The sequence below is a fragment of the Anarhichas minor genome, unplaced genomic scaffold (genome assembly GCF_050575085.1).
Source record: "Anarhichas minor isolate MPS153535 unplaced genomic scaffold, ASM5057508v1 ptg000018l, whole genome shotgun sequence".
Taxonomy (NCBI): Eukaryota; Metazoa; Chordata; class Actinopteri; order Perciformes; family Anarhichadidae; genus Anarhichas; species Anarhichas minor.
Genome location: NW_027466464.1, coordinates 6,780,595 through 6,792,989, shown reverse-complemented (window position 1 = coordinate 6,792,989; position 12,395 = coordinate 6,780,595). Strand labels below are relative to the sequence as shown.

At 46.1% G+C, this 12,395-nt stretch overlaps 2 protein-coding genes across 2 annotated transcripts in view; both read right to left on the bottom strand.

Moving 5' to 3' along the window:
* Positions 1–1,192: 1,192 nt before the first annotated feature.
* LOC142952661 (uncharacterized) lies at positions 1,193–4,726 on the bottom strand. The gene is made up of 6 exons (XM_076094517.1): positions 4,366–4,726; positions 3,970–4,074; positions 3,682–3,812; positions 3,403–3,564; positions 2,891–3,117; positions 1,193–2,005 (listed from the first exon to the last, which is right to left on the bottom strand). The coding sequence occupies exons 1-6, from the start codon at positions 4,430–4,432 to the stop codon at positions 1,903–1,905; spliced, it is 795 nt and encodes a 264-aa protein (XP_075950632.1). The 5' UTR covers positions 4,433–4,726; the 3' UTR covers positions 1,193–1,902.
* A 2,628-nt stretch (positions 4,727–7,354) lies between these two features.
* The window catches only part of LOC142953041 (FERM and PDZ domain-containing protein 4-like), a 53,691-nt gene continuing 48,650 nt past the window's right edge, over positions 7,355–12,395 (bottom strand). The window contains exons 16-17 of the mRNA XM_076095110.1: positions 11,197–12,219; positions 7,355–10,728 (exon numbers count right to left, since the gene is read on the bottom strand). Of these exons, the coding sequence (XP_075951225.1) occupies positions 7,355–10,728; positions 11,197–12,219 (4,397 nt within the window). The remainder of the gene's footprint in view (positions 10,729–11,196; positions 12,220–12,395) is intronic.

Genomic DNA, 12,395 nt, shown 5'->3' with positions numbered 1-12,395 from the left:
ATAATAATAGCATTTTAACTTCTACGCTACTTGGGAGGGCCTTGGAGCTCCTTAATTAAAGATCAGTGAGCTTGAGTAAGGACTTCCTGGTGGCCTCTAATGAGCACGGGACTAAACTCAGGTGAGATCCCGGGCATGCCTTTAGCGTATGTGAAATAGCTTTTAGCTCTACGACAGTTAAGCTAAAGACAGGAAGGTTCAATTTGCAGTGCTCATTTTGACATCACAGAAATCATTTCTTTCTGCCTCTAAAAGCAAGCTATGAAAGCTCATTTATTGTGACGGCTTGGACTGACACTGTGGTTTCATTTGCCATTTCATTATTATTATTATTTCTGTAATTAGAGGCAACGAAACAGAGCATGTGTGAGCCCACAGCTTCTCACCCCATCAGCGTCCCATTCATTACCTCCAACCCTAAATATTATTTAATACTCACTCTACAGAGTGCCATGGCAACAGCTGTTTCTACAGTGGCATATACATTACTCCCACGGGTTTAGTCACGAGCGGAAAATAGTGCAACGTGGGCTCCACCTAGTGGTGCAAAATGGTAACTCAGCAGAGCTCGAACACGATGCCCAGAACGAACAAATGATTAAACCATTGATGGATTAATCACATTATCTACAACAATGGCTGAGCTTTAAGAAGCAGCAGCCTCCAATCAAGGCGCTTTACCAACTCCACAGTCCACTAACTCCACAGCACACAGATGTTGGGGGAGAAAACACCCAGGGGTGCTGCAATTCCCATCTCGACAAGAGAAAGATGAAAACAAGAGACGCACACGTCTGGTCTTCTTGGTCTAATACACTATATGAAAAAAAAGATTTTAGGCAGACAATAATTCACTATGTGATGCTTGGAAAGAACCGACAGACATCAGATACAAAATGTGAAGAGGACATCTGGACACATCAGCAAATTACACATTTTGTGAAGTTGTGACTAAAGCAGACTGGCAACTGGTTTGATCTTTGCAGTCACTAAGTTTATCAAAAAGCAACCGCGAAACACAAACTTACTGCAAGTAGCCGAGTATCACAGCTATGCATCAGCAGGAATATAAATGTCTGCTGCAAACAGTACTAGTTTGTTGGGTTACATGGAAAAATGCTCCGTTTTACAGTGAAGACTAAATACAGAAACCAAGGACACAGTGAGACAAACAACACAGATGGGCACGCTGTTCAACAGTACAAAGTAACTTTATTGAAATTGGGAGTCTTTTATCAAAATGTTCAAGTTTTCAGGACAAATGGCAACAGTGCAATCAGTGACAGCCTGTTCTCTATAAACACGACATACATATAACTTTAGTCAAAGATGGCAAAGGCCACAGTATTCAAGCATTGTCAACGGTAACACACACATACACCCACACACACACACCCTGATAAAGCAACAAGGCCATTTCTTACTTTTAACATTTCAATGGTCAATGCAAAAGTGATTCTAAACATATACAAACATCATAAATACATCTGGCAGCACCAACTGATCGCAACATTTCTCAGGATGCGACTGTTTCTCTAAAAAGAAGAGTGTTTTTTGTAAGGCAACATATGAAGATAACATTAACAACAATAAATACATTTTGAGGTGTGCTATGCTACAAATGTTGCACTCCAATACTTTCCAGTCCACAGAAAAACACATTGTGATTAAAATTGAGGATTTGTTGCATTTTCGACCATGTAGGCGGTGGTTTTCGTTACCTTTTCAAACCTTCACATTTTTAGTTGCTACCCTGCCCTTTGGACAAATACTGTTGTGGTTTTTCCAAACAAACACTAACACGTAAAATGTTTTTTGGCCCTGTACCACATATAAATTATTTAGGTCAACTACAAAGCACACTTTTGACTGTCGTCAGCTGGTCAGAGGGTACGTCTCGTGTTATTTTGTGTCCATGGAGGAGACATCAGCACATCCCATAATCCTCTGCAACTCCTGAATACACGGCACAATTGACTGGCTTTGCAACTGAGCCATATTCAGCCTAGAGACAGAAAAAACACAAGAGTCCTCTGTTAGACATAGATACCTTCTCAATTCAATGAAACATTAGGTTTTCAGGGGCCGACGACCAAAACCTACAACTAAAAACACAAGTAAGTCAATTATGTATATGAACCTATGAATAGCATTTGAGAAAGCAAATACCTAGCTAGTGAGTACTTCAGCAGCTACCTCAGAATGTAAGCAACTATCATTTAGATGTAGTACTCTGAATCTTTAGCTGCTAGAATAGTTCAAAAGGACTGATCAGCATCATATACAAACACGTTATGCAGTGAGAGCTAAGTTAACACTTGAGTGGTAAAGGAAGTGGAACTTCCATCAACCAAAAGTGAACTCAAGGGGTTGGGGTACCAACCTAAGGCTAAAAGGTGAGAACTTACATTCAACAGGTGGCAATACTGGACTCCAGTAGGATGCCCATGTGGCATTGATTCAGCAGGATATTTAAATCGGAAATCAGCTGCCAACACGCCAGCAAAGTCAACGTGACTTTAAAGAAAATTATTTGCGTAAAGCGAGGTTTGAGGTAGCCTGAATTCCCCAGTGACCCGAGTTGACCTCGGTCGTTCAAGGATCAGTTCACATCTTATTAGTGCCACAAAATAAAAGGAAAATAGAGTGACTATATTGGTGTACACTTAGTATCTGGTTCACTCTGACCCTCCAGATGCACGACAGAAAAACACTGAGCAAAAGGTTGAGTTTCATGTGGTTCAGCAACCAAACTGAGCTGTTTACATGATCACTTCCTTGTTGAGCATTCCCCTAATCTGACAAAGGATACTATGCACCATATTTATACATGTATTGTTTAGGTTCTGGATGTGGATGTTCACAGGCCCTTTAAAAACTAAAGTGGTACCTTCTGAGCAGCTCGCGTCCTCTGTCGGGTCCAGGGTGGTGGTGCTGGAGAGCGGCGAGGCTGTGAGCTGCCAAAATGCCGTAACACTGTTCTCGGAGAGCGTTGTGGTTCGCTGTATCCCACTGCGGCAGCTCGCTGGTGTAGCACCACGCCATCAACGTGTGCTCCAACAAGGCGTCCCACTCTTTGTTCCTCAGGAGAACGTGGCCCCACTCCTGACAGGAAACCTGGGGGGGGGATAAAGAGGCAACAGTTTAGGATTACACAATGAAACACCAAACTCACAGAGCCAGGCAAATTATGGTTTTTAACACATCAGTGACTCAATATCCCCTTTATGAAGACATCAAGCACAACAATAGAGCAGCAGTGGTGTGCTTAAAGAGCACACGCCTCCTCCTTAAAAGTCTAGAATAAAATGCATACCTACAATAGAAGTGGAGAATATAAAAGCACACTAAATCTGCAGGTTTTCCACAAAGTGTCATCATGTATCATGTATGTACACTCACTTTGAACGCCACCAGGTGAGGATATGCTTTTCTGTAGCAGTGAGCGTCCCTGTTGGAGCCGAGCCGCGAGTACGGTATGGACCGGTAAACATTGGCTTTCTTTTGTTGCAGGTCGTCTTGAAGATACTTCAGGTCAGACGCCAGGATCCTGGGCTCTTGGCTCTGGGACGCAATGCAACACACCAATACTTCAGATTACGCTGTGTGTAGTGAAGGCTCAGAGTTGGGTAAAAATTCAGCTCATCTCACTATTACACTGAAAAGGGCCAGGATGGATACCTGCTCAACTAAGATGAGGGATCTAATTAGCTGTACAAGCTGCTGTTTGGAGAGAGGGGTGTGGTGCTCGTCCATCTTCTCACATTGCTCCACTATCCTCCCACTCCAGACCCCACCAATGGACAAGTCCACTGTAAAACATAAAACAATATGACAAAAAACAATATTAGAACAATAAGAAAACAAGGGAAAGAGAAACTCAGTAATCACTAGTCATCAGGTGGTATGTAGCGTCTGCTAGTTTCTTTTTCCATGTTGCTTCCTCCAGTCAGCGTTAGTTGTACTTACGTGAGTGCCCACGCTTTGCGTTAGTCGTTGCGTTTCTCCCTCTTGGGAGTGGAGATGGAGCTAACCGAGCACTCAGAATTTCTAGATAGGACCTCCTCATTCGAGCTGTAAAACAGTCAATATCAACTGGGTTACACTGGCTCTTGTTAATATTACCTACAATGATATTTGGGACACAGCATAACGCGCATCTTTTAAACGTACTGGGGAAATAGAGGTTCATTTAAATTGTATACTATCATCATTTTAGGAAGTTTACGCTGACCGAATGTTTGTCCTGTGGGCGCGAGCTTGTGGTAATATTAGCATGATAGCAACGCGGCGCGTCCCGCTCAAAGAACAAAAGTTACAGCAATTTACAGCGTTAATTTAAAAGCAGTCAGGTTTCAGACTTACCTGCAATTTTGGGCTGTGGAGCAGGTATCTCCACCAAGGCACGTCGTGGCTGACACACAGCTGCCATTGTGACTAGAGCTAACTACCTGCTAGTAGCCAGTGACGCTACTGTTAGCTGCACTTTAAACCCCACGGGGTGCCCGACAGCAACTTAACTAAAGGTAGTAATGCTAGTTGGCTTCAGCTGGTGAACTCTGCAGCTTCTTCAATGCAGTTTTCGAGCTCGCTATTACCCACTACAAAGACAAACGTGCTTGAATTAACTAAGTTAAATATTACAGAAAGAGTCCGCAGAGCATGCAGCAGCGGCAAAAGGATAGTGACAACTTTTGTTTGCTCCGCCGCCAGTACAATGCTGATGAGGCGCGCGCGACACGAGTTGCCGCGCAGGCGTGGTTTGCTGCATGTGTCGACCTGATTGGTAAACGTCGCAGCGTGTGTGGAACAAGGCGCCCAATATGCAAAGGAGGTGGCCGCTGGTCCTTCCCCACATCTGCTCTGCTGCTTTTTTGGGGGGGGGGGCACGTGACGACACAAGCTCGTGCACGCATGGACACAGTTGTACGTGCATGTCCCCACACACCATACTTTACAGCAGTGATTCTCAACTGGTGGGTCGCGACCCAAAAGTGGGTCGCGGACCGGTTTTCAGTGGGTCGCGGGCCTTTGCCTGACAAAAAAATAAATAAATGTGATTTTATTTTTGAAGGGCATTTTTTATGTAGCGGAATTATTCCAGCATTTACGGCACTTGTTCAGCGGTGCAGGAAAAACACCGACCAATGCGTTGTGAATCACATCACGTGATGAAGCTCGGCCAATCAAATATGGGTATTCTGACAAGTTTCCTGATTTGAGTGAGATGTACACACACCGTGACACATGGGGGAGAGACGAGGACATATGAGCAGAGCAGGACTATTTATTGAGGTGTGAGTCCTGAAAGTCAAATCATAGGATGATCTCCAAAAGAGAGAAATGGCCAGAGAGACCAGAGTCATTAGACTCTGAAGAATTTACCTATATGAGTCTGTCAAGTCAAACACTAATTTCTCTTTTTAGAAGATGAAAAAATATATAATATTGTGGCTTTTTCACTTCACCCTGAATGAACTGAATTTAAAGCTGCAGGGCAATTCAGTGAAAATAATTTTGCTAAAATGAATTTCGTTAAGTAATTTATTTTTTAATCCAGCCGTTATTTTACTTGAAATGAGAAGAACATTTATTCATGTATTTCTATGTATTATTTATAATCCATCCAGTTAAATTTGAAAAATGAGAATAATATTTGTTAAAATATAATTGATGTGTACTTTCTTTATTTGATTTGACAGTTGTTTACTACACAGAGACGTTACTACTACTAGACTTCTTGAATATAGATATAGGTCGTGGGTCCCGGCTTGTCATTAAGGGGTGATGGTGGGTCCCGCAGCCAGACCAGTTGAGAACCACTGCTTTACAGGGTTAAAGTGTATTCAATTAGTTGTTCATTCAAATCTGTCACTTGGCATGGATAGATTACTTTTTTTTCATCCAGATGAAGCATGAACTTTAATAGAAACTTGATGTTGCTAAAGTTAAAAAATCATATATTAATATTTCCTCTTTTTCTCGCTTAAAAAGTTGCTCGCCCAGGTCAAACTGTATGAGGTTTATCTTCCTTTCTTCCTTGTTGATCAGGTGCAGTCATATAGTCTATGAGTCCACCACTGTATAGACAGGAGATGCAAGCAGTTTTATTAAATTAAAATTAAACTTAATGTTGTGCATTTATTCTAAGATGAATTAACACCGGTGCATATTACAGTGAACCATTCAAACCAAGAGACACATGGTAGGAGACACAAACATATCTGTAAAATGTTTTTAATACGTTGGTGGATTATTAAAAAAAGAAAATTAAAACAGGAATTTAATTTCTTCTCAACAGACATGACTGCATCTTGATACATAGTGTGGAATAATGAGTCCTTCAAGCACAGAAATGAGTCCAAAAACAGATAAAACACAAAAGCTTAAAAATGATTAGATATAATTAACACAGTGGTCAATCTGATATATTTCATAACAAATTATGTTTTTCTCAAAATTGATTATCATGTCATTATAGGTCTAATATATTAATTTTTTGGGGGATAGTTTGATATATTATATTTACTGTTTATTACTTTTATCTGAAAATAATCTATATGGTAAATTATGAAGCAGTGGTAAATGCAGTGCAGTGATAGTGTCCCTGTATTTTCAACATCTCTAACAAATGTCCCTCTCATCTTGCGAATAATGAAACTGCATTGTAATACAACAGTGTTGAAATCAGTTCATCTTTACACAGTCATTCAGAAATTCAACCGAACAGGTTGAATCATGTGGATAAAATGACGGCAACAATCTCCTCACCGGACTGACAGTGACACATTTTTACTGACATCTCTACAGGTAAACTCTAAATATCTGAAGTAAAACTGCACTTAATGAACTGATTGAACTGAATGTAAATTCACTCCAGCCCTGTACGATATTGGAGCAAGTTATGCTGAACACTCAATGGCTTCTTGAAACTGCTACGGCAAATAATATATTTATATTGTGTTTATGTACATTATATACATTTGTTTTTTTAAATAAGTTACATAATGCACAGGTAAAAGGGTATCTATTAGGTACATATCATATTACAAAGGTCTGTGACAGTATGGCTTTGTAAATATACATTACAATATTGTCATCAGAAAAAGCAAGTGCAGTCAGATAGGAATACCTTTCAGCATCGTTCTCGTTTTTTTCAGTTCGAGTTTTGGGTAACTCCAATGTTAAGTTGAACTGCAACTAGTCTTATGCTATATTGATTTGGATATGAAGACCGTCCACACCTTATATGAAAAATATACGACTTCTTCAGCAGAACCAAAAACAACAAGATGCTTAAAGACAGACTAATACTGACTGCGTAGGCCACACTATAAAGCATCAAGAGTAGCTTCTACTTGCTAAGCAGCGTTTTAAGGGAGCGGGTGAGTGCGTTAGCAATGGCCGACATGGTACTGGAGTGGCGGACCAGGGCTTTCACGCTGTGCTCCCCTGGTGCTCCCACGGTGGCATCCTCAGCCGCTTTGAGCAAACAGATATAGTTCATAACGACCTCGTCCACCTTTGCCACGACCTCTCTCTGTTGGTGCGAGGCCGAGGCTCCGAGCCCCCTCACCAGACACATGCAAGCTTCGCAGAGACAGCATAGCACCTGGAAGCTACAAGTTACGGCTAGCAGCATCTCCTCGGGACTAGTGTGGGCCTGCGCCATCCTCCGGCACGCCCGGCCCAATTCTTTAGACTCAACCGAGAGGAGCTGCTTGAACTGGGATACGTCTGGGAGAGGCATCTGGGCCCCGCGGTCGCAGCGACCAACGCTGGATCTCACCAGGGCAATGAGCTCGCTGGCGTCGCGGCGGACGTCCACAAAGCCGGAAGGGAAGCAGTACATGCGGTCCTTGAGTGCGTTGATTCGGGCAAGGCGGTCGCTGAAGCTCATGTTGTTGAGCACCTCCCCGTACAGCTGCTCCCCCGCTACATCCACCACCGAGCCACAGGGCAGTCTGGCTGATGCAGCCGCACAGCCGTTATCCATATCGTTCCCACCGTGGCTCCGTCGGGGCCTCTCCCACTCAATGTCGTCCTCCTCTCCCTCGCTCTTACGTTTGAAGAAACAGTAGCTAAAAGGCCCATTGCATCTCCAGGGACTGGTGTCCAGTTTTTGAGAGCCCTTCATGTGCTTAGCGTCTTTCTGTAGTGGAAGTGCCACAGACGCCCTCCTGCTGTCTGCCGTACTGCCTATCGACCAGCATGTGTGGGAGGACACAGAGCCTTGGGAGTAGCTCTTGGAGAGCCGCTTCCTTGTCGGCCTCCGTTGGACTTTGGTCTCACCTTGCAGGGGCACAGATGGTGACAGGGGCTGCTGGCTCCGGCACCGAGTGGGCTTATCAAGCAGGACCTCCACGTCCCCGGAACTGGCGGTCACGTTGCTGGAGCTGCGTTTGAGCTCCCTGCCCCGTTGCAGGCTATTGCAGAAGGGATCCGTCTGTGTTGGGGTAACAGCCTGAATGTGGTTGTGATTTGGCCGAGACTGGATGGAATGCATGGCCTCCTGTGTGCATCCAGAGATGCCGGAGCAAGCGTTGGCTTGCGAGGGAAGAGGCAAAGGAGGTGGAGGAGGAGGAGGTGGAGGAGGAGGGGGAGATTGCAGGTTGGGAGTGGGAGATGTAATGCAAGCCCTAGTGCCAGCACATGTCTGCCTGACAAAAGCTGAAGGGTGGTCTCCCCTTCCTAGTGAGACGGTGTTGAGGTCAGCCCGTTGACCACTTACACTGGGGGCAGCAGAGAAACAAAGAGAATCATTAGGACGAGAATGTGGTGACTGACGAACTGCATGCTTTGCCCTCGGGTCTGATCTGAACCAGTCCTCAGTGCTGTTACTAGGCTGGCTTCTTGACCGAGGCGGGGGGCGGTTAGCGGTACCCCCACCCTCGCGGTTTCCACCTGTAATGAATCCCCCGTCACGACTGATACAGCCCTCTCTCTTATACAGGGACAGGAAGTGCTCTGGGTCCATACCACTCCTCTCTAGTTCACTTTCCAGGCCAGAAAAGGAGCTTCTCCTCTCGGCAGTAGCGGGCATGAAATCTAGACTGTCATTCAGTTTCTGAGCATGCATGTCAGAACTTCTCTTGAGTTTGGCAGGAAGTGTGGCAGAATGGTATGACTGAGGATTTCTATTTGCCAGCGGCATGGTGTTCGCATTCGGGGTTACTAAATTTGGGCTGAGGAATGGGGATGATATGGAGGAAGGCATACATTGGCAGCGAGCAATGGTGTTCCCCCTATTCTTTACCATTTCGACAAGCTGAGGGTTACTCGTGATAAAGCGCCTGGTGTCCTTTTTTACTGCCCCTCCCATGCCTGCACTGTGCAGCTTCCCTCCCTGATGCATCTGGCTGACTGTTAGATAGTTAATCAGTTGCCTGTAGGCCTCGCTTCCTTCCTTCTGGTTCAGCCCCTTAAAACAGGCCTGTTGTTTAGCATGCAGATCATTGTGGGGCCTCTTGCTCCCAGTACCTGTTGTCTCTTTATGCTTAGACGGTGTGGCCGACGAGGGGCGACCTGGTTCAGCCCCAGCAGCAGGAGGGTGAATGTTGGGCAGCATTTTCCGAAGGAGGGCAGGGTCTGCATGAGGGTGGAGGTCCTTTCCCTGAGTGCTCTGGCTAGGGGTGCCGCGGGGGATTCCGGGTTTGCTATCCTCATAGTTTAGCACCCTGAGTAATGAGGAGGAGGAACTAGAGAGTGGGTGCCTTTGCAAATGGTGGTGTTTTAATTCAACCGCACTGGGGCCGAGGGGTGAGTCAGTTGGGGTGGCACAGGCACTACTGTTCGTGCTGCCGCCAGCGTCCAGCGATGAGCACAGAGAACCCTGTTGTGAACTGTGGCCTTCCCCTTGCAAATTTGAAATCCTTTTGGCGAGGTGGTACTCACATAACCGTGCGACACTCTGCTGTCTAGAAATCGGCTGATGGTCATTTTGTATGTCCGATCCCTGGTCGGACCCCCCTGATCTGGATTTTTTGGTTGGGGACAGCAATGACGCTACAACTAGATGCTCGTCTTGCTCGACAGCAGCAGCTCCATTATCGGCACCGCAGTCCCCCAAGTTGACAACATCTAAGAGGCGATCAGAGCTAGTGGACGGAGGGCGGGGAATTCTGTGATGGTCGCGGGGGAGGCTGTTCATTGCAACGTTCTCGGCTGCAGCATTTTCTGCCAGAAAAGAATTCTGTCTCCTTTGACTTTCCCCTCGCTCAGAGAAGGAAGTGCGCTGGTCCAATTCAAGATGGCCACGGCTCCCACTGCCCTCACCTCGATGCCCTTCCCTTGTGCTGAAGGTGTTGTACTTGCCACTGGAGTCTGTAGACTTTTGGTGATGCTTGCCTCCTGGTGTGGTGGAACTCGGGCGCTGGAGAGTGGATGAGAGCTTTGTCTGGGATCTAACCGTCAAGCTATCGGGCCCTGATGAAGCGGTGTCCAAAAGGGGGCTCCGTCTTGGGGGAACAGCTGGAGGCTGAAGGTGCCGTGTTGGACTACGGGGTTTCTTCTGTATTGTTCCTACCGTGCTGGGCGAGACGGGGAATTCGGTTTTCTCCTCGAGTAAAGGTTGGTACCGTTCCCTTGTGGCCAACAGGAGACGCATGTGGCTCTCATTGATCCTGTGATTCGCAGCCAGTTCACAGATTTCCGTCATCTCCGAGGAGTTGGTCTCATTGCCAGAATCTGAGGACGACTCTGGGCTGAAGCCTCGAGATGCGTAAACACCTAGAAGACAAGAGATACAAAGTTAAATATGGGTTATTTAGCTAAGTAAGCTAGCTGCTGAAGCTGTTACATGGTATGAAATATTGCACAGAGATATGTCCATATTTGCAATTGAGAAGGCCTATTATAAAAATGGTTTCTGTTCTGGTGTCATGGATGTGTTTTGAGAGTTTGCTAACTTAAAAGGGGCACAAGGTCACAGAGAATTAAAGAAAACGCATTAAAGATAAAAAATATCGACAAACACAGCCAGTGCTTACAACTCAATGTTTTAACTGTTTTAACATGAATAACATCCCACACATTTTAGTGGTCTGAATGATATAAAATGAGAGAGACTGAAGACCATAGACTACGACACAGGATTTATTTGGGGCCAGTCACGGTGAGGTCTGGAAACCAATGTTAAACAAAGACATAGATGATGGTGATCAAACGTTACTGTACTTGCATAAACTTTCAACAGACCTGGATTGCTACTGCTGGGTGGTGGCGGCGGAGGCCTCTGTTCAGAGACAGACAGAGCCTCCAGTGCCTGTAGGGTATGCATGACTGCATTCTCCAGTCTTCTCTCTCCTCCCATGCTCCCTTCCCCCTCCTCGTGCGTTGGAACGGCGTCGATTAACGACACCGGGATATCATCATTTTCGGGCGTGCTTAGCGGCCTTCCCTCGGGTGCCGCGTCCTCGTCTGAATTGTCCCGGAAACCCGGTGGAGGAGCCGCGATCGCAAGGTTGAGCGTCTGCAGCAGCGTGTCGTCTTCGTCGTCGTCGACGCTGTCGTCTCCCTCGGGAGGGGGCAGCGACGTCAGGTCAATGATGTCGTCGGTGGAACCGGAAAGCGCGAGGAAGGAAGCCTTGCCGGCTGCCGTGGCTAACCCTCCTCCTTGGCTGCCACGGTTTTCATCTATGCCTCCTCCGTCATCGCCCACTGGTGTCCCTCCGGTGGAGTCCTCTTCGCAGGAAGCATCGTCGTCGTCCTCCGCATCGTCCGTTGTGTCGCGATAAAACAGATCCCTGAGCAGTGGCTCCTCACCACCTTCCTCAGTTATAATGTTACTATAGACGTGCGTCAGATCACCGAACTGAAACGGCACCCTGTCCTGTGGCCGAAAGTCTGTGTTGTTGTGCAAGTAGGGCGGTCTGTGCTCGGGGACCTCAGGGCTCTCCAACAGTCTTTCATAGCCCAAGTTCTTAGGCTTGTTCAAGGGTGGGTCCCCCCCAAAGATGAACGACACTTTGGCGCTCCGAGGAGAGTCTTGAGGTTTGTGTCTGGTAGCGGGGGGAAGAGGAGGGGGCAACGGACTCCTCTGTGTTCCAAGGTCTCTGTCAGGGTTTGGGGCTTCATGGAAGTAAGGAGAGATGCTGTTTTCTCTCTGCCCATTGTTGGAATACTCAGAGTCCCTGTTGTAGACCTCTCCTTGGCTGGGTGACGGCTCCTCGTTGTCCCCCAAAGATGTGCTGTATGGCCATTCCAGGACACGATCCTGACCTGCAGACAGCAGCAATACACGGTCTTATTATTTCATGTGTTTTATATTTGATGTTGATTGAATCTTAAAGTGGCTGCCTGCTCTTCGCAAGATGTTTGAGTGCTCCACTTCGAGACTTTTTGGTTTTAATGCTGCACCGTAAATCTTCAATTTTTTAAGTTTCAAGCATTTCTTC

Bases quoted from the DNA above. Each gene is read 5' to 3' on its own strand.
- LOC142952661 (XM_076094517.1), bottom strand. From the start codon at position 4,432: ATGGCAGCTGTGTGTCAGCCACGACGTGCCTTGGTGGAGATACCTGCT. The intron at 3,118-3,402 runs GTGAGTGTACAT...TCCCCCCCCCAG, and splicing joins CTCACCTGGTGGCGTTCAAA to GTTTCCTGTCAGGAGTGGGG. The intron at 2,006-2,890 runs GTACCACTTTAG...TTCTGTCTCTAG, and splicing joins GGACGCGAGCTGCTCAGAAG to GCTGAATATGGCTCAGTTGC.